Source organism: Coregonus clupeaformis, chromosome 3, assembly GCF_020615455.1.
Source record: "Coregonus clupeaformis isolate EN_2021a chromosome 3, ASM2061545v1, whole genome shotgun sequence".
Lineage (NCBI taxonomy): Eukaryota > Metazoa > Chordata > Actinopteri > Salmoniformes > Salmonidae > Coregonus > Coregonus clupeaformis.
Genome location: NC_059194.1, coordinates 40,387,215 through 40,414,293, shown reverse-complemented (window position 1 = coordinate 40,414,293; position 27,079 = coordinate 40,387,215). Strand labels below are relative to the sequence as shown.

The following is a 27,079-nucleotide window of genomic DNA, read 5'->3' as shown; positions in this document are numbered from 1 at the left end:
ATACACAAGTACACACACAAACACACACACTCAAATGTACAGCTATATGTTCAAGTTCACAGGCAAGCGAAAAAACACCAACATCATCACAACTACAGTGTGTCAAGGTCAGCCACATGTCTATTTTCTGCTTTTCTATATTAACCTCTACTAGCCATCAAGCCAACTTCTTGTTGAGACATTATAGTGAGAATGCAGTAGTTCTAAGAAACAGCAGCGGTTGTCTTGCTGTTCTACATTCCAGTCACCCGCTTCAGATCAGATCCCCCTTCCTTTCAACCCAAATGTCAATCAAAACCCACGGAACCGCGATCAACGTTGATAAACTTCCATAATATATTGATGAGCTTTTCTTTTCCGACAAGGCCTCGTCGGTTTAATTTCTGTGGAGGCTGCAATACGCATATTACACTGTGTTCACTCTGCTCAAATCCTGTGATGGAGAGGCTTCTGATAGACGCATCATCTCGTCAACCCCCTAAGATAATATTTCAAAGAGCTAGCATTGTGTGTGTGTGTGTTAAGGGGGGGGTGGACGGAAACAGAGAAGCACAAAAGCAGCTTGCCCCCATTTCCTTGACAACTTGATTCCACACTGATCAATGGGCTTCCCAATCCCATCCCTCTCTCCTTCTGTCCCAATGGTGCAGAGACTCAGTGGATAATACATTATATACACTCATATTCATGGTACTACAGCCTACTAGATCTGCTGTTTTTACACAAGGGCTATTCCCACTGTACTGTAATGACTCCACACTGCTAGGCAAGACTGTCCAGGCTGATTTCCCACTGTACTGTAATGACTCCACACTGCTAGGCAAGACTGTCCAGGCTGATTTCCCACTGTACTGTAATGACTCCACACTGCTAGGCAAGACTGTCCAGGCTGATTTCCCACTGTACTGTAATGACTCCACACTGCTAGGCAAGACTGTCCAGGCTGATTTCCCGCTGTACTGTAATGACTCCACACTGCTAGGCAAGACTGTCCAGGCTGATTTCCCGCTGTACTGTAATGACTCCACACTGCTAGGCAAGACTGTCCAGGCTGATTTCCCGCTGTACTGTAATGACTCCACACTGCTAGGCAAGACTGTCCAGGCTGATTTCCCACTGTACTGTAATGACTCCACACTGCTAGGCAAGACTGTCCAGGCTGACTTGGTGGAAAACCACAAAACCCAGGTTGGAAAACAAATTCCTCTTCCACTTTATAACCACTAATGTATATTATGTATAGATATTATCTTTAACTAATGATAGGATAGTACTATTAATGTTCAGCCAACTGTTAAATGTGTGTGATGTAATCCCAAACACTGATCTAAGATCAGTTTACCCTCTCCTTAATCGTAACCTTACCCAGTAGAAGGTAGAATGATACAACTGGGGTCATAATCAGTGCTAAGAGGCAACTTCCTCCTCAAGTTATTACACATTAATAATGCAGTCCTGTTTTTTGGATTAGCCCAATAGACAGCGATGGTGTGTCTGTACTACACAGTGTGATGTATGGTTCCAGAGTACAGAGAGGGTAAAAGGATGTGTACAGGTTACCAGTTGAAGTGTTGCTAGCACATTCCCCATGCTCTCTACAAGACAAATATGACAGGGCGGTACGGTATGAAGGTTAGACTAGTTGTGTTACCCATTGGCCTTTCTCTCCTTGTAGTTTGCTGAAGAACAGCTTCAGCTCCTTGACTGTGATGCTGTAGCTGGCCAGCACTCCTAGCATGTCCACCATCAGGTCTGGAAGACGGAAACACACACAGGTTAAACATACAGTAGTACACACACACACACAGGTTAAACATACAGGTTAAATATGACATATGTGAAGAGGGGAAACTGACAAGTTACCACACCCTAACAATAGGCTACAACAGAGGTTGTCAAGTTACCACACCCTAACAATAGGCTAGAACAGAGGTTGTCAAGTTACCACACCCTAACAATAGGCTAGAACAGAGGTTGTCAAGTTACCACACCCTAACAATAGGCTAGAACAGAGGTTGTCAAGTTACCACACCCTAACAATAGGCTAGAACAGAGGTTGTCAAGTTACCACACCCTAACAATAGGCTAGAACAGAGGTTGTCAAGTTACCACACCCTAACAATAGGCTAGAACAGAGGTTGTCAAGTTACCAAACCCTAACAATAGGCTAGAACAGAGGTTGTCAAGTTACCACACCCTAACAATAGGCTAGAACAGAGGTTGTCAAGTTACCACACCCTAACAATAGGCTAGAACAGAGGTTGTCAAGTTACCACACCCTAACAATAGGCTAGAACAGAGGTTGTCAAGTTACCACACCCTAACAATAGGCTAGAACAGAGGTTGTCAAGTTACCACACCCTAACAATAGGCTAGAACAGAGGTTGTCAAATGAAAGGCAATACACATACAGAGGGATATTCCAGAAACTTTTTTACACATCCTTGTGTAATCTCGTTACTTGGCTAATACAACAGTCTATTGATTGATTACAAATATACCAAAAATACTTCATACTAAAGAGGACATCGAAAAACACTTAAATCAGATATTCAGCATTTAAAATACTATCCAAATCAAATAGTATTTTGCACATGTTATCGCGGATGTATCGAAATGCTATCCCATTCCCCATCCATGTGCATTGACTAGTGGCTTATATTTCCCAATATTCCCCATCACAATGGGAGATAAGTGTCTGGGCCTTTTCCTGTGCAGTATTACAGCAGTAATAGAGTTCAAACCCATGTGTGCTGCTGTAGAGCCTGTATGAAACCAGCCACTCTCCCCCTGGCCTTCAGCCTACAATCAGACACATTACTGGCTAATGCCATGGAGGGCCATTTTCATCTCAGTGAACAGAGAAAGATGTTCTATAGCCTCCCAGAGTGACCTGGAGCATCAGAGGACAGACACACACCAGCCATGGAAGGAGAGGGAGAGAGGCCGTCTGATCTAACAGCCTAATGCCCGTTTCACACAACTGAGCCAAGCCGAGTCAAACCATACTGCAATGGCCTGGTTATACCATTATTGCCGGAGCCGTGCTGAAAGGACGATGTGAAAAGAAAATATCAGAGCAAGTGCATTCGGTTTGGGTCAGCACATTAGTGTAAAAATTGTTTCTTTGTCTGTCTGTCTGGCCAGGACTACATGTTCATGTTCCCTGGGTTTGTCTGTCTGTCTGGCCTGGCCTGCATGTTCCCTGGGTTTGTCTGTCTGTCTGGCCTGGCCTGCATGTTCCCTGGGTTTGTCTGCCTGTCTGTCTGGCCTGCATGTTCATGTTCCCTGGGCTAATGGCGGTTTCATTATGCTAATGATGATCATCCTGCTCTGCCAGGCCAGTCATTGCGCTTAAGAAGAGTTATTTGTCTCATTAGTAACTGGGTGAGAGACTGGTGAGTGATTGAGGCTGGTGATTGTGTCTACTGACTGGTGTGTGAGTCACTACTCTGACTGGGCAGTGGGTTAGTGGGAGGCTGAGTGGTGGTGTCAGGTCTGCACACACACTCCTAATCTAATGATGGTGATGATCATGATGTGTGTGTGTGTGTGTGTGTGTGTGTGTGTGTGTGTGTGTGTGTGTCCGGCCACTGGATAATGATTCTGACTGAGACAATCATCCACACTCATTACTCTGGAGTGAAATGACTTTGGCCTCTGGTGTTACTGTGGCAGTACCTGCGATCATGCTGTCAGTGTGGGCCACGCGGTCCAGGACCAGGTTAATGAGGGCTGTGTCGGTGCAGGCCTGCAGGTTCCTCACGCTCTTCTTCAGGATAGCCGTGAAGATGCTCCACACCTCCGCCTGGCACGTGGGTTCACACTGGGAATCACAGCCATAATAATAATCATTGATCAGATTTATAAAGCAATTTGCCAGATGCTCAAAGAGCTTTACAATTATTCACCGCCAACATGTATCCATAGAAATAGGCATAGAATTACTAGAAAGGGGATCCCCATTCAAGTCAATTGAGACTATGATGGGTGGACTGGAAGAAAATCTATTTCTACAGTGAGGGAAAAAAAGTATTTGATCCCCTGCTGATTTTTGTTGTTTGCCCACTGACAAATTAATGATCAGTCTATAATTTTAATGGTATGTTTATTTGAACAGTGAGAGACAGAATAACAACAACAAAATCCAGAAAAACGCATGTCAAAAATGTTATAAATTGATTTGCATTTTAATGAGGGAAATAAGTATTTGACCCCCTCTCAATCAGAAAGATTTCTGGCTCCCAGGTGTCTTTTATACAGGTAACGAGCTGAGATTAGGAGAACACTCTTAAAGGGAGTGCTCCTAATCTCAGTTTTTTACCTGTATAAAAGACACCTGTCCACAGAAGCAATCAATCAATCAGATTCCAAACTCTCCACCATGGCCAAGACCAAAGAGCACTCCAAGGATGTCAGGGACAAGATTGTAGACCTACATAAGGCTGGAATGGGCTACAAGACCATCGCCAAGCAGCAAGACCATCCCTCGGCCTGGGGCTCCATGCAAGATCTCACCTCGTGGAGTTGCAATGATCATGAGAACGGTGAGGAATCAGCCCAGAACTACACGGGAGGATCTTGTCAATGATCTCAAGGGGGTGTTTTTCTGCTAAGGGGACAGGACAACTTCACCGCATCAATGGGACGATGGACGGGGCCATGTACCATCAAATCTTGGGTGAGAACCTCCTTCCCTCAGCCAGGGCATTGAAAATGGGTCGTGGATGGGTATTCCAGCATGACAATGACCCAAAACACACGGCCAAGGCAACAAAGGAGTGGCTCAAGAAGAAGCACATTAAGGTCCTGGAGTGGCCTAGCCAGTCTCCAGACCTTAATCCCATAGAAAATCTGTGGAGGGAGCTGAAGGTTTGAGTTGCCAAACGTCAGCCTCGAAACCTTAATGACTTGGAGAAGATCTGCAAAGAGGAGTGGGACAAAATCCCTCCTGAGATGTGTGCAAACCTGGTGGCCAACTACAAGAAATGTCTGACCTCTGTGATTGCCAACAAGGGTTTTGCCACCAAGTACTAAGTCATGTTTTGCAGAGGGATCAAATACTTATTTCCCTCATTAAAATGCAAATCAATTTATAACATTTTTGACATGCGTTTTTCTGGAATTTTTTGTTGTTATTCTGTCTCTCACTGTTCAAATAAACCTACCATTAAAATGATAGACTGATCATGTCTTTGTCAGTGGGCAAACGTACAAAATCAGCAGGGGATAAAATACTTTTTTCCCCTCACTGTATGTGTGTATCTCTATGTGTGTCCTGCCACAACTCATCCAACATACTCCCTAGATGATATTATAAATATTGTTCTATTTAATCCTGTGTGTGTAGCACCCACCTTGTCCAGCAGCTCCACCATGCACACGATGCTGTCCTGCTCCTGGATAATGAAGTTCATCTCCAGGTCAAACTGGCCCCCCACCAACTAGAGAGAGAGAGAGAGAGAGGAGGGTAAGATAGAGAATGAGAGAGAGCGAATGAGAGAGAGTGAGAGAGAGAATAAGAGAATGAGAGAGAGAGAAAGAGTGAGAAAGAGAGAGAATGAGAGAGAGAGAGAATGAGAGTGAGAAAGAGAGAGAGAGAGAGAGAATGAGAGTGAGAAAGAGAGAGAGAGAGAGAGAGAGAGAGAGAGAGAGAGAGAGAGAGAGAGAGAGAGAGAGAGAGAGGAGAGAGAGAGAGAATGAGAGTGAGAAAGAGAGAGAATGAGAGAGAATTTGTAAACCTATGCAATTCAAAAGCACAGAGTCAAAAACAACATCTCTAATGGAATTGGATTAGCATATGCCACAGAGCTTTTCCCTCACACCTATTTATGTCCTTTTTTAGGACATAAAACCCCTGGCACAGATTCCTGGGCCACATCATCTGCATAACCAAATCCATCGACCAAGCCGGACGGTGGATTTCTAAACATCTCCTCCTCTGTGGATCAGGCCTGCTGGACAACTAGATTAGAGGCCTGGGTTGAGTTTAATTCCAAGAAGATTTCCTCTTCCACCTAGCTTCTATCATACTGCTGTTACCTATCCAATCCAGTTGACGTAGATGTGTACAAGGATATGAACAATGTAGCAGGCTGGGTTTCAATACAGAAAGATGCTCCCCTCCCCTCGGCCCTATTTCACCTCAATTCTGTCATATTCTGGAAAGACAAGTGAACAAGGGCACAGCGGAGGATAGTTATTCCTCCCTGAAATGAAACACATCCTGGATGATAAAACCCTGTCTGGACCTGAGCAGAGTATGTGAGCAGAGTTGAGCGGTTGGATATCTTGCTCATGGAATTCTAGGGTCCCGTGTAGCTCAGTTGGTAGAGCATGGCGCTCCGGCGACCGCTCCGGCGCTCCACATCCTTTCCAACCGCTCCACTAAGAAACGCTTCTCACTCACAGGAGAAAAAAACTGCCGCTCCAAATTCACTCCATTCATTAACATCACCATTTAACCAACACCCGTTTATTGTTGTGACTACCTGGACCTACCATTTGGTTTTGAAGTATTGAAACCAAACCATGTGATTTGAATGAAAATTATTATAATAAACAACAAGAAAAGTTGACTGTAAGAAGCGCAGATCATGTCAAATAGGCTACTTGTCATATTAAACAGCATATAAACACTCTAAATAGGTCAGGAGCCAGACAGGGAGCCTAAGAAGGAAAAGTAATTATTTAGGCTATATTATTTCAATTATTTCAATTATTTCAAGGCAATAGCCTACAAAGAAACATTCGTACTCCTGAGTGGCGCAGTGGTCTAAGGCACTGCATCGCAGTGCTAACTGTGCCACTAGATCCTGGTTCGAATCCAGGCTCTGTCGCAGCCGGCCGCGACCGGGAGATTCATGGGCGGCGCACAATTGGCCCAGCGTCGTCCAGGGTAGGGGAGGGAATGGCCGGCAGGGATGTAGCTCAGTTGATAGAGCATGGCGTTTGCAACGCCAGGGTTGTGGGTTCGATTCCCACGGGGGGCCAGTATAAAAAAATATGTATTCACTAACTGTAAGTCGCTCTGGATAAGAGCGTCTGCTAAATGACTAAAATGTAAATGTAAATGTAAACACATTTTGAAGCATTTGCGAGTGCGAAACACTAGGCTGGCAGGGACATTAAGCTATCAGAATTTAAACAACATTTTGTTGTATTAAATCATTATAGTCTATAAATTGCACATATAGGCTGTGACTTATGTAAAAGTAAATACAAATTCAACGAAAAATGCCTTATTAGGCTCAGTGCCTTGAATTCATTTTTAGAAACCCGAGTTTGGCCAGAGTCTGTGGCTTCAGGCTCATGCCATGGAGCCTGGAGAGCAGGCCAGCAGCGGAGAATACCCTCTCCACGCTTGCAGAGCCACTGGGGATGCCAAACATCCTTCGGGCCACCCTTGCCAGGCTGGGCAGGATGCGTAGTTTTTTTTCTGTAGGTAGGCCTTAAGGATTTTAGTTTAAATAATCCAATCAAAACAGAAAGCTCCTTGAAAGAGGTAATATGCCAGGCCTATTGGGTCAAAATCAATGATGGCCTATTGTATAGATAATAGAATGAAAATGAACTAAACTTTTAAGAGATCTGATTTTTAGTTTACAAATACTTTGCTACAATGACACACTTAACTAGCTACCCACCTCTTTCCTTTCTTTTAGCATGTGCACGTAGTAAGTACACAATCATGCTTTCGGGATACGTGTCTTTTCAGATTCCACAATGATTCTTTAGTTGTGGACACTACATCACCTCTCTTGGTCCTCATCTTTGTAAGTCACCTTCATTTAGCACCTGTGTGTTCTACCAGTTTCTTTATGAAAATATTTAGCGAACTCCATGACAGTAGCTAATGCAAGGGGCTATAGTAGCACACTACAAATGCATGCTGGGCCGGGCATGCCCTGAGCCTGTGAAGTGAGTGCTACTGGAGCTATCCTGGAGCGAAATTGGAGCGGGCGAGAAGGCCTTTGGGAATCTCGCTCCGCACTCCAGTCAAACTGGGCACGCTCCGCTCCTCGCTCCACTCCGCTCACATACTCTGGTCCTGAGTGAAATCCAGGCTGTAGTCTCTAGCCTCTTTCTGACCTCCATACTACGCAGACAGACACAATGCAGCAGCTACACAACAGCAAAAGGGCTGGTTGGGGGAGAAGCCTGTTTAGAGACTGACTTCAATCTTATGGAGGTCATGGCAACAACTGGCGCTGGCAGACGTGACATCTTAGTCAGGATTACCCTACAGCTATGATAACATAGAGACATCATACAGAACTGTCATCTAGGATATGATAAACTTCAGACTCTAGCTAATAGTAAATGCACTTTTTCCCAGTTCCAATTCTATTAGTAGTAGTAGTTGTAGATACTGTATGTTATTTGTCCCATATGGGAAATTGGATTGCAGCATATATAAAAAAAGAGATATTGCTTTCAAAGGATTAGGCCTATATAACGCAATGTATTTGTTGTAAATGCAATATTTGTAACGAGTACATTCAAAGAAAATAAAGACATATTTTATAGATAGCTGTTCCCTTAGGCGAGTTGTTTTGTCAGTTATGTGTTTCATGTTTGAAACCGTTGCTTTTTAATGTACCTTTCACGCATATTATTCATTTAATCTAGACGGTGCCAGTGTGTTGTGTTTCTCAGTTGCTGTTTGTGCACGCACACACACACTATGTGAAAACATGTTTTGCCTCCAAAAACATGAATCGTATTATTTCCACGCCAGCAGGATGTCAATGAATTTATCATGCTACCTTTAGCAGCATTATGGAAAAGGTTATCTACATGGGGGTTTGTGTGTGTGTGTGTGTGTGTGTGTTTGTTTGTGTTGCATGGGGGGGAGGGGGTCTGAGCCCTATAGCTAAGGAAGGAATAATGTTCTTTGTGTCTGGAGATATATTGTACAAGCTATAAATGTCATGATTTGTCATTTATTTAATAGTGGCGATGACATTTCTATGATTGAACCCTGCCTACTACAAAGTGATAAGAAGGAAAATAACACTGCACATGTCAAAATTAATATTGTAAGACGGGGCGCGAGGTGTTGAAGACAAGAAGGGCCTGTCACTGGACGGAAAGCAAAGAGGGATAGCCACCATTTGCTAGGAGACAGGCGGTGAGAAGACAATTTGATTGGGCTGAAATGATTTCCTCTAGCTGTGTTTGATGGGAACCTGTCCCATTAAAATGAGTCAAGCAGGATTAACACAAGGGGGGCTGAGGGGGAATCAGGGTAACCCCCTGTCACCATGGACTACCAAGCCAGGAGATAAAAGCAATGATAACAGACCGTGCCACTCCGACAAACACAAACACTCACATCATACGTCCAACGATCCCACACTATCAAACACACACACACACCAAACACATCATTTAGATAGAGCTTCTGTTCCACTCCATGACTCCTCAGAAGTAGGCTCTAAATTGTTTGTAAATCATTTGTTCATAAGAAAGTGATTGCTCCCTTCCATCCTCAACCCTCTCTTCCATTAGCTGTGATGTTCTTTCCTTCTTCCCTTCATTCCTCCCGTTGCAGTAGCTGATAAATCACACGGTCATGTCCTCGTCGACTGAATGGACGCCGGCCCAGTAATACATTTGCATTTTGGGGGGGCCCCCCACCCAGACGGCCCCGTGATTGCGTCGGGATTGTGTTAATGGATGTTTTCGACGGCGCTCGCCACGGTAACAGGTGATTTACGAGCCTGACACTCTGGGCGAGTCAGCCATCCGTCAGTGTCAGGTGACAGGGCATGGGAGAGAGGAGAGAGGAGGAGGAGGAGGGGGAGTCACGAGAGGGCAAGGCCACAGTGGTGGCAGCACTGGCCTAGAGGGAGGTCAGTGGCAGACTGGCCGTAAAGCATTCTCGACACTTAGTTTACACTCACCCTGCGTGTGTGTGGTGTGTGGGTGCGGTGTACGAGAATCGTTTTAATTTACTAACTTCAGGGCAGGGTGCATCACTGAGGGGTTTTTAAAAGGATGAAAGCTCCAAGGTTGAGAGGTTGGGATGAGTGTATAATGGTTGAGAGGTTGGGATGAGTGTATAATGGTTGAGACCTTCAGATGAAATGAGTGCCAGGGCATCTATATTAAAAGCAGCCGTGTGTGTGTACCGGTTGAGTTGTTAATGATGTTCTAGTAGGGTTAAAGCTGAAATAGAGACAGAGACAGTCAGAATGGAGTGATGAGACCCCCAAGAGGAGGAATTTGGGTGAATAAGCAGGTCTATCTACAAGAGAATGTACTAACCTAACCCAACCTCCGCTTTCTCAGGAATTTAACCAGACCTATCTGTATAGTACCATATATTATTGTTTTCAAAAAACAGGTCAGACAGTCATAGATAGTAAAACGTGTTTTAAACGGATAAGCTATTCATAAACCACAGAAGAGTAACGGCCTTCTATGAGCAAGTATTATGATCACTGACCACAATTCCACTTCCTTCCACTGAACACCACATAAAAAGATTTTGCACAAATGTAGTTTAATTAAGCAATAAGTCCCGAGGGGGTGTGGTATATGGCCAATATACCACAGCTAAAGGCTGTTCTTATGCACGGCGCAATGCGGAGTGCCTGGATACAGCCCTTAGCCGTGGTATATTGGTGATATACCACAAACCACTAAGGTGCCTTAATGCTATTATAAACTGGTTACCAATGTAATTAGAGCAGCAAAAATAAATGGTTGTCATACCCGTGGTATACGGTCTGATATACCACGGCTGTCAGACAAATCAGCATGCAGGGCTTGAACCACCCAGTTTATAATTAATAGTATAACCCACTCGCCTAACTTTGAAGTTACGCAAATTATACCGTGCCCATCTTAGAACAAAAGTTTACTGAATTTATAAGTATTTCCTAATTACCATTAATATCTCACTGGCCTTCATATTTGCCCTTCCAGATAAAGCCTTATCCTCCAATGCGATGGGGAAGAAATATCCGAAAAGAAAGAATCTCAGCTATTTTTTGTTATATTATACATAGCAGGGTTTTAATAGGCTTAATTTATCATGTTTAATCATCTTCTGGTGCCCGACGTTTAATTGAGAAATGCATACCTCATATCTCGCTGCTGATATTTGAGATTAGAGCTTAAATTATGGCAGTTTAGAATTCAAAATCAGTTATAAATTAATCTATGGGATGTAGCTTTGATTTAGATCAAGTTAAAAGTACTTTGACATTATTTCGATGTCTGGACTGGCAAGAAACATTAAAATCAGAGCAAGCAGCCCACAGCAGAACTGTCACAGAAAATATTAGTTTACAAACTGAGCCTGAAGCAACAGAAGACCTCAGACTGATGAAAGTACTCCAATACAGTCTGCTGCACTTCCTCCTGTGTACCTTGCAACTCATCGCTGGAGTACGAGCACCGCTAGCCTAAATGTGGTGAGCCACACAAAGAACTCAGCAAATCGTTTACCTTAATCGATGATGTAATCACCCAGAGTCAGACTATGGCTGCGTCTCAAATGGTACCCTATTCCCCATTTAGTGCACTGTTCAAAAGTAGTGCACTATATAAGGAATAGGGTGCCATTTGGGACGAACACTATAAGCTGCAGGAGGCAGGACCATGGGGGAGCTGCCCGCCACTTAGCAGTAAAACTCTCCAAATATCACCTCCTTGCTTCCACTACGGAAGTCTGACTGAGCAGCGATGACAGCATAGAAAGACAAAACAGGGATAAATCAATTGTTGTGGGCACACTTGAATGGCAAAAATCAAATGTTGTGGAAAATGAAAGCTTGAAAAGAGTCGTAAAATCGAGGCCCTCCTATTTCAGTCCTCCAGCAGCCTACCAACTGAATAGTTCATAAAGTAGCCTAGTTTGTAGGGTAATAGATTTTAAACATTAAACATTTAATATCAAGTCAAATATTTCTGCTGACTCATGTTTACCTCAAGTACTGTAGCCGTAAAAGGCTACCTGTTTTCTGTCAACTTCACTCAAAGCAGCACACACACACACACACACGCCAGCTTTTCATTGGTCTGTTCCGATATTCACACTAGCATAACACTGAAAATGAAGCAATGGGCATCAAAATGGATATTAACCCCTCTCTCAAACTGCACAGAAATGGTGAATCATAGGAGTGAGGGATTGTTCTCTCCAGAGAGCCTGTGTATGTAGTGCTGTGAAGGTCATGTGGCCAGACCAGACAGGCAGGGAGGGACACAGCAGCAACAGCCTTCCTCTATCTCTCTAACCGCCCTCACATCACATCTCTAACTGCTCTCTCATCATCTCTCATCACCTCTCTAACTGCTCTCTCATCACCTCTCTAACTGCTCTCTCATCATCACCTCTCTAACTGCTCTCTCATCACCTCTAACTGCTCTCTCATCATCTCTCATCACCTCTCTAACTGCTCTCTCATCACCTCTCTAACTGCTCTCTCATCATCTCTCATCACCTCTCTAACTGCTCTCTCATCATCTCTCATCTCTCACCACCTCTCTAACTGCTCTCTCATCACCTCTCTAACTGCTCTCTCATCATCTCTCATCACCTCTCTAACTGCTCTCTCATCACCTCTCTAACTGCTCTCTCATCATCTCTCATCACCTCTCTAACTGCTCTCTCATCACCTCTCTAACTGCTCTCTCATCACCTCTCTAACTGCTCTCTCATCACCTCTCTAACTGCTCTCTCATCATCTCTCATCACCTCTCTAACTGCTCTCTCATCATCTCTCATCTCTCACCACCTCTCTAACTGCTCTCTCATCACCTCTCTAACTGCTCTCTCATCATCTCTCATCACCTCTCTAACTGCTCTCTCATCACCTCTCTAACTGCTCTCTCATCATCACCTCTCTAACTGCTCTCTCATCATCACCTCTCTAACTGCTCTCTCATCACCTCTCTAACTGCTCTCTCATCATCACATCTCTAACTGCTCTCTCATCATCACCTCTCTAACTGCTCTCTCATCATCACCTCTCTAACTGCTCTCTCATCACCTCTCTAACTGCTCTCTCATCGTCACATCTCTAACTGCTCTCTCATCACCTCTCTAACTGCTCTCTCATCATCACATCTCTAACTGCTCTCTCATCACATCTCTAACTGCTCTCTCATCACATCTCTAACTGCTCTCTCATCACATCTCTAACTGCTCTCTCATCACATCTCTAACTGCTCTCTCATCTCTCATCCACCTCTCTAACTGCTCTCTCATCACATCTCTAACTGCTCTCTCATCACATCTCTAATTGCTCTCTCATCACATCTAACTACTCTCTCATCACCTCTCTAACTGCTCTCTCATCACATCTCTAACTGCTCTCTCATCACATCTCTAACTGCTCTCTCATCACATCTCTAACTGCTCTCTCATCATCTCTCTTTCTTGTTCTCCATCCAAGTCTCTCTCTCTCTCTAACCACTGTCTTTGTTCCAGGAGTCACCAGATCCCCTGCTGCGTAACCTAGCCTCCTAGCATGGCTGTTCACTCCCGAGGCCGGTCTGAATTAATCATGGGTGAACACATGCACAACAGCAGAGCAGAGCACAAACAACCTATCTCCATGGAACTCGTGGAATTAGGTGGGGGAATTGTAGGGGTAAACGGCAGTAGGAAAACACCAGGGACAATATTCACAGTAGAAGTGCTGATCTAGGAACAGTTCTGCCTTTCAGATAATAATGAATAAGACCGGAATGAATAAGACGTGATCATAGGCCAACACTTCTACTCTGAGAATCTTTGTGAATACAGGCCCAGAGGTATAAATGCCTTACTAGGCTAATTGCAGTGGTCCCCAGTTATTAGAAGTCTACCCTACACCACCAGAATTCCCAGGGGATAGAACAGGGCTAGCTAGGGCTAATGATTGGCGGGAGTGTGCCAGTGAGCAACCATCAGGTTTAGATAGAACCAGTGGAGATCACAGAGGGTTGTCAGAGAGTTCCCAGGGGGCAGGAGAGGAGTACATGGGGATAGGATCAAAAGCAGCCATGGACGCCATCATGTGATGCAGGGGAAGATCAGAGCCAGTAACAAATGATGGGTTTGTACCACAGGGGAAATTGCTCTCTTCAGATGACCAGTAGTAGACACAGTGATGTGAAGCCAGGCTAGTCATATACAGGACTACTGTTGCTTGTTCTTCTCAGTCTGACTGTGTGTGTATTTGTATTTATTATGGATCCCCATTAGTTCCTGCCAAGGCAGCAGCTACTCTTCCTGGGGTCCAGCAACGTAAGACAGTTACATACTGTTTAAAATACTACATGACTTTCCATTTCATAACACCTTACCCAACACATTCAGTGTGTTCCCTCAGGCCACCACTACATATTTAAAATACAACATCCACATGTGTAAAGTGCGTGTCTTATCATGTGTATGTGTGTCTGTGCCTGTGTGCCTCTCCACAGTCCCCACTGTTCCATAAGGTGTATTTGTATCCGTTTTTTAAATCTGATTCTACTGCTTGCATCAGTTACCTGATGTGGAATAGAGTTCCATGTTGTCATGGCTCTATGTAGTACTGTGTGCATTCCATAGTCTGTTCTTGATTGTGAAGAGACCTTTGGTGGCATGTGTTGTGGGGTATGCATGGGTGTCCAAGCCGTGTGCTAGTAGTTTAAAAACAGACACCTCGGTGCATTCAGCATGTCAACACTTCTTACAAACACAAGTAATGATGAAGTCAATCTCTCCTCCACTTTGAGCCATGAGAGATTTACATGCATATTATTAATGTTAGCTCTCCGTGTACATTTAAGGGCCAGCCGTGCTGCCCTGTTCTGAGCCAATTGTAATTTTCTGAGGTCCCTCTTTGTGGCACCTGACCACACGACTGAACAGTAGTCCAGGTGCGACAAAACCTGTAGGACCTGCCTTGTTGATAGTGTTGTTAAAAAGGCAGAGCAGCGCTTTATTATGGACAGAACTCTCCCCATCTTAGCTACTGTTGTATCAACATGTTTTGACCATGACAGTTTACAATCCAAGGTTACTCAAAGCAGTTTAGTCTCCTTAACTTGCTCATTTTCCACATTATTTGTTACAAGACTTAGTTAAGGTTTATGGTTTAGTGAATGGTGTCCTAAATACAATGCTTTTCGTTTTTTGAAATATTTAGGACTAACTTATTCCTTGCCACCCATTCTGTGTGTGTTTCCATCATCTCCATTATTAAAGATTCTCTTCCTCTCCTCTCCTAATGAAATCACAATTCGTTCTACGGGGGGAATCCTTTGAATTAAAAGTAATTTGCCTGAACGAGGCACTGAGACAAAGGAATCAAAGCGGAGACAGCCCCTGACAAATCTATAGGCGTGTTTGCCGCCATGTCTGAGGGTCCAACGTTGTGCAAATCACTCTGAATCGCATCTCTCAGTACAATGTGCATACATCTCACACCTGACATCATGGTGTTAGCTGCTGCGGGTGGTAGAGGAACCGTCCTAAAGGGAGGACAGGACGTCTGACAGTGGCTGTGTGGGTGGTAGAGGAACCGGCCTAAAGGGAGGACAGGACGTCTGACAGTGGCTGTGTGGGTCGTAGAGGAACCGTCCTAAAGGGAGGACAGGACGTCTGACAGTGGCTGTGTGGGTCGTAGAGGAACCGGCCTAAAGGGAGGACAGGACGTCTGACAGTGGCTGTGTGGGTCGTAGAGGAACCGGCCTAAAGGGAGGACAGGACGTCTGACAGTGGCTGTGTGGATCGTAAAGGAACCGGCCTAAAGGGAGGACAGGACGTCTGACAGTGGCTGTGTGGGTCGTAGAGGAACCGGCCTAAAGGGAGGACAGGACGTCTGACAGTGGCTGTGTGGGTCGTAGAGGAACCAGCCTAAAGGGAGGACAGGACGTCTGACAGTGGCTGTGTGGGTCGTAGAGGAACCGTCCTAAAGGGAGGACAGGACGTCTGACAGTGGCTGTGTGGATCGTAAAGGAACCAGCCTAAAGGGAGGACAGGACATCTGACAGTGGCTGTGTGGGTCGTAGAGGAACCGTCCTAAAGGGAGGACAGGACGTCTGACAGTGGCTGTGTGGGTCGTAGAGGAACCAGCCTAAAGGGAGGACAGGACGTCTGACAGTGGCTGTGTGGGTCGTAGAGGAACCGGCCCAAAGGGAGGACAGGACGTCTGACAGTGGCTGTGTGGGTCGTAGAGGAACCGGCCCAAAGGGAGGACAGGACGTCTGACAGTGGCTGTGTGGGTCGTAGAGGAACCGGCCCAAAGGGAGGACAGGACGTCTGACAGTGGCTGTGTCCCAAATGGCACCCTATTCCCAAAGGACTTAGACAGCTGTCATGTTGTCTGACTTCACTCAAATAAAACGTTTATTTGTCACATGCTTCGTAAACAACAGGTGTAGACTAACAGTGAAATGCTTACTTCCCAACAATGCAGAGAGCAGAATTGGTCAGGAGCCCGTAAGACAGCAGCTTTCCACTGCAGCGCCATCTCGTTCATTGAATTGCCATTCACTGAATGTACAAAACATTAGGAACAACTTCCTAATATTGACTTGCAACCCCTTTTTGCCCTCAGAACAGCCTCAATTCGTCGGAGCATGGACTCTACAGGGTGTCGATAGCGTTCCACAGGGATGCTGGCCCATGTTGACTCCAATGCTTCCCACAGTTGTGTCAAGTTGGCTGGATGTCCTTTGGGTGGTAGACCATTCTTGATACACACAGGAAACTGTTGAGCGTGAAAAACCCAGCAGCGTTGCAGTTCTTGACACACTCAAACCGGTGCGCCTGGCACCTACTACCAAACCCCGTTCAAAGGCACTTGAATCTTTTGTCTTGCCCATTCATCCTCCGAATGGCAACCATGCAATCCATGTCTCAATTGTCTCAAGGCTTAAAAATCCTTCTTTAACCTCTCTCCTCCCATTCATCTACACCGATTTAAGTGGATTTAACAAGTGACATCAATAAGGGATCATAGCTTTCACCTGGATTCACCTGGTCGTGGAAAGAGCAGGTGTTCCTAATGTTTTGTACACTCAATGTTGACGCATACATTTACACTAAGCAAACGTTAGAATGTGGTTTACTATTCAAGCTCAGCTGCAACAGAGCAGGGGCTGAAGGGGTTGAAAGGGCCTGTTTTCCCCTCTGTTCTGTCTCTACTGTGAACTCCAATACAACACATTAGTCATAGCTGGTTTTGGAGACATTGTAGTTGGATTCAGAAATCCTGGCACTATCTGAAACTATGTGAAGGATTACATGCGTCAGCGGCAATTCTTGCGTGACAGGCCCCAGCATTTCAAAATGACCACAGACTTTCTTACAGGATTCAATCCAAAATCGATCGTGCTTAGTCCCCCCCAAAAAAAATATTTTACAGACTTCCTGAATTTTGTTAATCTGTCCCTGCAGGGTAAGTGGTGGAAATGTCAGAGTAATCTTCAGATATGTCATGTACATGTTCCTGCCATGGGTTATAAACACATCCCACAGTAATCACTGGTCAGCTGAAGCAAGGAGGAAACGCTCGCTGACTTTCTATCTCATTTACATTTCCATCAGTTATTTTAATTGGATCGCTTTAACAAGGTCTCTGACCGTCGCTAGCTGCTGTCAAGCTATTCTACCACTGAGGGGTGTGACTTAGCTCACACACACATCAGTCTCTGACAGGCAATTAAAAGTCGTAGCTCGCTCCCTACAAGCCCACCTCCAAATCAAACGTTCATCATGGTGACGTCGGACATGGCGTCGCAAACGACGAACGCCACCATCGCCGTCACATAATCCACTGTTCCGATGAGCGAGCTCTCACTTCTCCGCCCAGCGAGGCCGCCTTGACATCAGCTGCTGAAACTGTTCAAACTAACAGATACAAAAGCACCATCACCTAAGAATCCCATGGGGGATGACAACTGCTCAGAGGAAATTAGCCTGTGATGAAGCAGACACTAACCGATGATATGGCTTCATAGAGAGCGAGAGCGAGAGCGAGAGAGAGAGAGAGAGAGAGAGAGAGAGAGAGAGAGAGAGAGAGAGAGAGAGAGAGAGAGAGAGAGGGGATGAGAGAGAGAGAGAGGGGGGATGAGAGAGAGAGAGAGGAGGAGAGAGAGAGAGAGAGAGAGAGAGAGAGAGAGAAGGGGATGAGAGAGAGAGAGGGGGGGAGAGAGAGAGAGAGAGAGAGAGAGAGAGAGGAGGAGAGAGAGAGAGAGGGAGAGAGAGGAGAGAGAGGAGAGAGAGAGAGAGAGAGAGAGAGAGAGAGAGAGAGAGAGAGAGAGGGAGAGAAGGAGAGAGAAGGAGAGAGAAGGAGAGAGAGAGGAGAGAAGGAGAGAAGGAGAGAGAGAGAGAGAGACGACACACACACAGGGACTAGTGAGTTAAGGCAGAGAGGATATAAAACTAGCCTGGAGGGCCTGCAGCCTTGTTTTCTACTGAGAGCCCCACACTGTCAGATTGATCAGGGTGATAGCTCATCTTAACGGTCTTCACAGCCCATACACACACAATTTGTTTTCACATTAGTTTCATGACTCACTCCAACTCCCTGAGAATGCCCTCCTCGCCAATGTAGCATAATGGCTTCCATGATCTCCCCAACCAACTATTAACAAGATGATGACATCATAAGGGCGAGCCCTGCAGCTATCGACTGCTGTGTTGAGAGATGGAGGAGAGTAGGTGATGTGATAAACTACGCAGTAGCAGAGAGAAGTGCAAGGGATGGTGAAGATGATGACAGTGTAAAAGGTAAAAGGCCCAGGCAAATATTTCAGCAAGGGCCACAGCGGTAAACCACTGTTCTTTCTCATAGTAAACGAGAATGAAAAAGACTAGACCTCTTCAATTCGCAAAGATAACAGAGAAACTAGCCCCTTACGAGAAAGGTTTAAGAAACTTCAGTAAAAAGTCCTGCTAGAACACTATTGAAGTCCTGAGGTTGACACCCCCTCTGCGTCAACGAGTGTTACGAGAATTTCTCTCTAATTCAAACAGAGGAAGCTATTAGGAAAAGAAATGTCAATTCCTCAGCTTGAGGTAGCTTATGATGTGGCAGTCCTCCTGCTAATTATGACCTGATATAGGCCTATGTGGGGGTTTGAACTGCAGAGTCACTGGTAGTAGTGATCTGATCTTCAGAGGCACATCCTCCCCCGATACGACGACCAGAGAAAGAGGAGGAAGACATAAACAAAGGGAATTCAGCAGGGAGAGATAGAGAGAGAGAGGCGTGGGGCGTGGGGGGGGGGGGGCTTCCTTAAAGTTGTGAGTAAGAACAATTCTAAATTTGCTCATGCAGGACCAGCGCTGACATTGCAGAGGGGATGGGGATTGGAGAACCACACACATATTTGGGGGGAAACAGACATGAGAGTGCTTGAAGTTTACAATGTCAGGATACCATTGCATTTCCAATACTGCCTAGTTACGGAGATATGCACAGTGTCAAATGTATTCTGTTACTAAATATCCTTTATCAAACACATCCAGTATGCATCTTAATCTATTCAACATTTTCCTTGAAGCTCTGGCCAAATATATTTTCAGTGAGTTTTCTTATTGCACAAATAGTGATTAATGACCAAATTGCGGAAATTACACTTTTACACGGATGGAAAAATCTGGTCTCTTTAATCAAAAGTGTCTTATTAAATCAATGAATTTTAAATAAAAAGGAGCGATGATCTGACATCGTTGACCGCATTCTAACTCATTAACATTAGTTCCACAACTGTGCCTTTTTCATGCCATTAGTGACACACACACACACACACACAAACACACACAAACAAACAAACACAAATTAAAATGGGCAGCGGGGGCCATAGCTGATCTAATATGATCTAGTCCAGCATGACAATGAGACCAGTTGTGGATTAAAACTATGGCTTCCAGACGTTTTGTTCACTGTGGGGTGTTGCATCATTAGATTAGAAGTGTGTGTACGTGTGAGTACTTGTGCATGTGTGTGTGTGTGTGTGTGTGTGTGTGTGCGTGTGTGCATGTGTGCCTACATCCCTCTGCAATTATGCTTAATTAATGTTTTTTTCCCATTATGGTCCTCTCCATTAGAGAGCACACAGGGCTGGCTTTCTATCAGAACAATTATCACCTATAGGCTATACACTATATCTTAGTATCCTAATATCACAGTCTACTCAATCACATTGTTCTCTAGGGCTAAGTAACTACTTGCTTAAAAACACTCACTTCATCTATGTAGGCCACTAGGACTAGTATACACTCCGCTTCGCTAGGCATCCAAGAGTCAACATATCATGCCATGTTGATCGTCGTAGTAATAGAAACTGAGAATGACCAACAGGAACCAAAACATTTTTAGACTGTAGGCTTCTACAAATATGGTTGTGATTCGTTATAAACTCAGCAAAAAAAGAAACGTCCCTTTTTCAGGACCCTGTCTTTCAAAGATAATTCGTAAAAATCCAAATAACTTCACAGATCTTCATTGTGAAGGGTTTAAACACTGTTTCCCATGCTTGTTCAATGAACCATAAACAATTAATGAACATGCACCTGTGGAACGGTCGTTAAGACACTAACAGCTTACAGACGGTAGGCAATTAAGGTCACAGTTATGAAAACTTAGGACACTAAAGAGGCCTTTCTACTGACTCTGAAAAACACCAAAAGAAAGATGCCCAGGGTCCCTGCTCATCTGCGTGAACGTGCCTTAGGCATGCTACAAGGAGGCATGAGGACTGCAGATGTGGCCAGGGAAATAAATTGCAATGTCCGTTCTGTGAGATGCCTAAGACAGCGCTACAGGGAGACAGGACGGACAGCTGATCGTCCTCCACGTGTAACAACACCTGCACAGGATCGGTACATCCGAACATCACACCTGCGGGACAGGCACAGGATGGCAACAACAACTGCCCGAGTTACACCAGGAACGCACAATCCATCCATCAATGCTCAGACTGTCCGCAATAGGCTGAGAGAGGCTGGACTGAGGGCTTGTAGGCCTGTTGTAAGGCAGGTCCTCACCAGACATCACCGGCAACAACGTCGCCTATGGGCACAAACCCACCGTCGCTGGACCAGACAGGACTGGCAAAAAGAGCTCTTCACTGACGAGTCGCGGTTTTGTCTCACCTGGGGTGATGGTCGGATTTGTGTTTATCGTCGAAGGAATGAGCGTTACACCGAGGCCTGTACTCTGGAGTGGGATCGATTTGGAGGTGGAGGGTCCGTCATGGTCTGGGGCGGTGTGTCACAGTATCATCGGACTGAGCTTGTTGTCATTGTAGGCAATCTCAACGCTGTGCGTTACAGGGAAGACATCCTCCTCCCTCATGTGGTACCCTTCCTGCAGGCTCATCCTGACATGACCCTCCAGCATGACAATGCCACCAGCCATACTGCTCGTTCTGTGCGTGATTTCCTGCAGGACAGGAATGTCAGTGTTCTGCCATGGCCAGCGAAGAGCCCGGATCTCAATCATATTGAGCACGTCTGGGACCTGTTGGATCGGAGGGTGAGGGCTAGGGCCATTCCCCCCAGAAATGTCCGGGAAGTTGCAGGTGCCTTGGTGGAAGAACTGGCAAATCTGGTGCAGTCCATGAGGAGGAGATGCTTTGCAGTACTTAATGCAGCTGATGGCCACACCAGATACTGACTGTTACTTTTAGATTTTGACCCCCCCCTTTGTTCAGGGACACATTATTCAATTTCTGTTAGTCACATGTCTGTGGAACTTGTTCAGTTTATGTCTCAGTTGTTGAATCTTGTTATGTTCATACAAATATTTCCACATGTTAAGTTTGCTGAAAATAAACGCAGTTGACAGTGAGAGGACGTTTCTTTTTTTGCTGAGTTTACATGGCATAATCCTCTACACTGCAGTGTTCTCATCACCATAACAGCCAGCACCTCATGCCGTCTTAGCTGTGAAACAGACCTTTAGTTTATGTTCCATTTTAGTTCCTTTAGTTCCTATGTTCCAGCACAGAGGGCTGCTTTCACAGACTGTACTGTTCTGTGTAGGTTTGTTGATGTTACAGCCAGGTAGCATGAGGACTGGGGAGGTATACAGGGAGGAAGGGAGTTCTTGAGCCTGTTCAGGAGCACCAGCTGCCTGCCTACCTGTGCTGCTAACACATTAATAAACTCACTACTGCACTGCACAGCTGCGGCTAGAAAACACTTTAGCCTAGCCATCTCCCTCCCTCCCCCTCACTCCCCCTTCCTCCCTCTCCAGGGGCAGAAGAAAAACTACCAGCCAGGAGTTGTAATCACACAGAGGAGGAGGAGGAGGAGGAGGAGGAGGAGCCGGCCAAGAGAACAGGGCCTTATCCAGTCCACTGTAATGTATGATCAGACCTACACTGACTGTAGTGCTATAAATCAACAGGCACAATATATAGCAAGAACCCTAGTCTCAGAACTTTAAAAATATATTGTTTGGTACGTTTAGATCTCTCTCACACTGCAAAGCAGATAACCACACATTCTGGAAGTCTTTCTATTGGGTTAGCCTTTGGAGTAAAACATTGCATTTCCTTTTCTTATCAGATTTGTAAACTTCACCATGTGATATAGCTTACAGTCCCACAGTCCCCAGCCTGGTCCCATTTGTGCTGTCTTGCGAGGTGGCAAGACAGACAGGACAAACAGATCAGGGACCAGGCTTTGTAATCAAGGCTATAGGTCTAAAACAATCCATCTCTTCTCTTTCATCTGACTAAAGGGATGTGAGTTCCTTGATAGCACAGAGATATTTGACCATAATCTCTCCCTTCCTCTTTTATCGCTGGCTAGTTCTCTGCTACAGTTGGGGATGGAAGATGGAAATTCCACAGCTTAACTGCCGTTACTCTGTCAAGATTAGAAGGGTTAGGCATTAAGGCACGCTCGTCTCTCTCATTACTCAGTCTAGGTATCGTTATCAGTGGGAATGCAGCCCTGTTCTACAGAGCTGTTTATCCCCCTGTAGCCACACATTAAACCTGAATGATTCAGCTAGGGCCAGGAGTTTGGAGGTGCTATGGGCCCAGGAGTATGGAGGTGCTATGGGCCCAGGAGTATGGAGTGGCTATGGGCCCAGGAGTATGGAGTGGCTATGGGCCCAGGAGTTTGGAGTGGCTATGGGCCCAGGAGTATGGAGTGGCTATGGGCCCAGGAGTATGGAGTGGCTATGGGCCCAGGAGTATGGAGTGGCTATGGGCCCAGGAGTTTGGAGTGGCTATGGGCCCAGGAGTTTGGAGTGGCTATAGGCCCAGGAGTATGGAGTGGCTATGGGCCCAGGAGTATGGAGTGGCTATAGGCCCAGGAGTATGGAGTGGCTATAGGCCCTGGAGTATGGAGTGGCTATAGGCCCAGGAGTATGGAGTGGCTATAGGCCCTGGAGTTTTTCCTGAACATGTGACCTGCCCAGGAAAAACAACGGGTGCTAGCTATAACTACACTCTAAAAATCAACTCTGGTCAAATCTTGGTCAGGACATGTCAGTCAGGAAAGACTCCTGGGCTTATAAAGCTACTCAGTCTCAGACCGAACATTGGTGCTTCTGCTGTCTAAACCATTGGTGCTGTCTATCTATAGTAGTGATCTGACATGGAGTTGGTTCAGCAGCTGAATGGGCCGTCCCGTCCGAGAGGAAAGGGTGAGGGGCGGTCAGGAAATGACCCTCATTAGACATCGTCTGACGAGTTCCTGTTTGTTTTTCCAGGAAACCTCCAAATCTGCTCTCTGATCTGAAAGGCTAGCTGATCTTTCTGAGAACGAGACATTACATTTTACATCAACAAAACACTGTCATTCTAAGTAAAACCTTCTTCAAAAATAGGTGCCATCTAAGTATCTTCTCAAAACAGTCTTCCAGGAAACTTCCTTTCTCAGAGACTCTTTCTGGGAACGAGACATTACATTTCACTAGACTAATGTTCCAAAAGACCATGTCTCAATCAGACCTCTGTAGCTCAATTGGTAGAGCATGGCGCTTGTAACGCCAGGGTAGTGGGTTCAATCCCTGGGACCACCCATACGTAAAAATGTATGCGCACATGACTGTAAGTCGCTTTGGATAAAAGCGTCTGCTAAATGGCTTATTATTATTACCTGGATTCAGATACTATTTCAAATATCTCTAAGTATTCAGATATATTTTATTTGAAAAGCCAAGTGGTTGAATATTTTTATGTATTTGGATCAGCTTTAATATTGCAGATAGACACTTGGAAAGTATTTGAAATACTCAAATACACCGACTTAAATACGCATTTAACCCAGGTATTTGGAAATAGTATTTGAAATAAGTATTTGAAAATACAATTTGGTAGACGATATGGTTTTTACAAATAACCATTCAAATTCTCAAATAATAATAATACTTATTTTGGGCTGTGTATTTGAAAATACTCAAATACCAGATACTCAAATCACACATGTATTTGAACCCAGGTCTGGTCTCAATTAGGAAAATAGACCCCTTTCAGACATCCTTTAAAAGAAAAGCAGAATATCAAGAGGTGATAAAGAAAGAACAGGCATATTGAGTATGTTTACATGCACACTAATAATTCGATATTAAACTGATTATGGCAGAAGGCCGGATATGGCAATAGACATGTAAACACCTTACTCTGCTTATCTTAAAATCGGCTTCAGGTCATAATCTAAGTAAGAATACGCCGATTAAAACACCTGGTTTTCTGAGCAATCATTCGGATTATTAGGGCATTTAAACACCATAAATCAGAGTTATAGCGGTATATTTGATCCGTGCATGTGCTAGCACAATCAGCGCAAGCTTTCCTTCTTTTGCGTGAGTGAAGTGAGTTCGGGAAAAACTAAAATTATGCATCTTAGAAACAGTTTTCAAATACAAACTTTATGTCCAAACTCTGAATCAAATACACTTCACAAAAATAACGGTCACTGCCGATTTTCTGCATTTATTAAAGTCCCATCAGGTAGCGTGATTTTAGTTGTGTCCACGTAAACAGGATTATTAGGGAACTCGTTCTTCTTGCAAAGCACGTAAACGTTTAAATCAAACTACTATATTAATCTGACCATTCACAATAATAGTACTCAATGATTTGTATTTGTATTTATTAGGGATCCCAATTAGCTGTCGCCAAGACAGCAACTACTCTTCCTAGGGTCCAAACACATTAACGCATTTACATTACACATTAAACAAAAGATAAAACAGTACATCATATAACATAATTACACCACTACATATCTGCAATACAAAATGTAATTAAAGTATGCACCGAGGCTTATCGGTTTTACATACTACCCTTAACTACCTACATATGGGATGATGTGCAGGAGAGCAGGAGGCATGGTATTATTGTGCAACAACATGGATGGTTATAAATAGCATTATGGATGGAGCCTGGGTGAGGCAATAAACATCACAGAGGAGCTAATGTCTGCATCCAGCTAGATTGTTTTTGCATGGGAGATACGAACATAATGAGGAGACACACACACACACACACACACACACACACACACACACACACACACACACACAGAGAGGGAGAGAGAGACTACCCAGCTGCTAATTAGCACACTTTGACTTAATTACAACAGATCCCCACAGCCACTGCTTGACCTCTTCACCTTCAAAAACAGTTGTTGACCATAAATCCTGGCGCATGAATCTATTTTTTAGTTTAGAGGTAGTATACGCACATCCAGTAACTTGCAGGTCCAGGGTACAAAGAGTAAAGTCATGATGCCGAAGACCTTTGGGTCAAAACCGTTGCACAATAAAACTGTAAGCATTCAAAAAATGTGCGGGTAGGCCTCTGGATCTTTCTTTAACAAATCTATTATTCACATGGCTTTTACTTTATTACGTTTATTTGACAGGGACAATGCACATGGATCAAGATATGCTGTAAATGTGCCAGATTGTACCAGCCGGATAATTGTCATCTGTAGTCCCTTCATTGTTTGTTTTGAAAAGCCCCAGGGACTTGATGATGTCAGCACAGTACATCCATCCAGGAAGCAGCAGACCAGTAGTGAAGCTGGTGAACGTAGTGGCATACAGATGACAGTGTCTCGTTCAGGGCTTGTCCACGCCACACTTCAAAACCCCTTCAGATTGAACACCGGCTGTGCAGTGATCTTTTTCTCTACCTCTCTGTCACTCTTCCTCTCTCACAGTCTTCATCTCTCGCTCTCTCATCCTCTGCCGCTCTCACTTGATCTCCCTCCTTTCCCTCTCGCTCTCTCTCTCGCTCTCTCACTCTCAGTGGCAGATAATATTGCAGAATAACCATTCCCATTCACACGTAGAAACTCTGACAAGATTGCATTGATTCAATTGCTGAGGGTGATGGTGGGTCTGGCACCCGTAATTGAACCTTTAACTTTACATCCGGAACATGAGTCTGCCTTTGAGAGCAAGCATTAGGCATTAGGGAAGTCCTGACAAGGGTGCAGAAGGAGAGAGAGAAAGAGAGAGAGCAAAGAAAGGGAACGGGAGAGAGGAAGAGGGATAGAGAGGGAGTGAGGGAGAGAGTGAGGGAGAGGGATAGAGAGGGAGGGAGTGAGGGAGAGGGATAGAGAGGGAGGGAGTGAGGGAGAGGGATAGAGAGGGAGGGAGTGAGGGAGAGAGTGAGAGAGAGGGATAGAGAGGGAGGGAGTGAGGGAAAGAGTGAGAGAGAGGGATAGAGAGGGAGGGAGTGAGGGAGAGAGTGAGAGAGAGGGATAGAGAGGGAGGAAGTGAGGGAGAGAGTGGGAGTGAGAGACAGGGAGTGAGAGACAGGGAGGGAGGGAGGGAGGGAGGTGCAGTCTAGTAGAGCAGGGAGATGGACACAGTCACTGAGCCAGGCACAGTGCAGCATCTCTTCTGCCAAATGAGTGTGTGAATCTGTGTGTAGTGATCTGGAGACTCACATAGGAGGAGGGTCGTCCACAGCCTCAATCCAGCCAGCAGACATACTTCAAACAGATTTATTTAGAGAACAGACAACCAGACAGTAAAGATGTCATCATTATCACTGATCATTGTAGCGTACTTCAAAGTCTTCTTGAAGGAAAGAAAGGATCTAGCCTCGTACTTTCACACTGTTCTTATACCACACACTTCCTAGTTGCATAATATGAGCT

At 45.0% G+C, this 27,079-nt stretch overlaps 1 protein-coding gene across 5 annotated transcripts in view; it reads right to left on the bottom strand.

Moving 5' to 3' along the window:
* Nucleotides 1–27,079, bottom strand: part of lrba (LPS responsive beige-like anchor protein) — a 290,109-nt gene that overhangs the window by 240,842 nt on the left and 22,188 nt on the right. For all 5 annotated transcript variants that reach the window (XM_045208535.1, XM_045208534.1, XM_045208539.1 and 2 more), the window contains exons 2-4: nucleotides 5,358–5,444; nucleotides 3,682–3,826; nucleotides 1,652–1,752 (exon numbers count right to left, since the gene is read on the bottom strand). In XM_045208535.1, coding sequence (XP_045064470.1) covers nucleotides 1,652–1,752; nucleotides 3,682–3,826; nucleotides 5,358–5,444 — 333 coding nt within the window. The remainder of the gene's footprint in view (nucleotides 1–1,651; nucleotides 1,753–3,681; nucleotides 3,827–5,357; nucleotides 5,445–27,079) is intronic.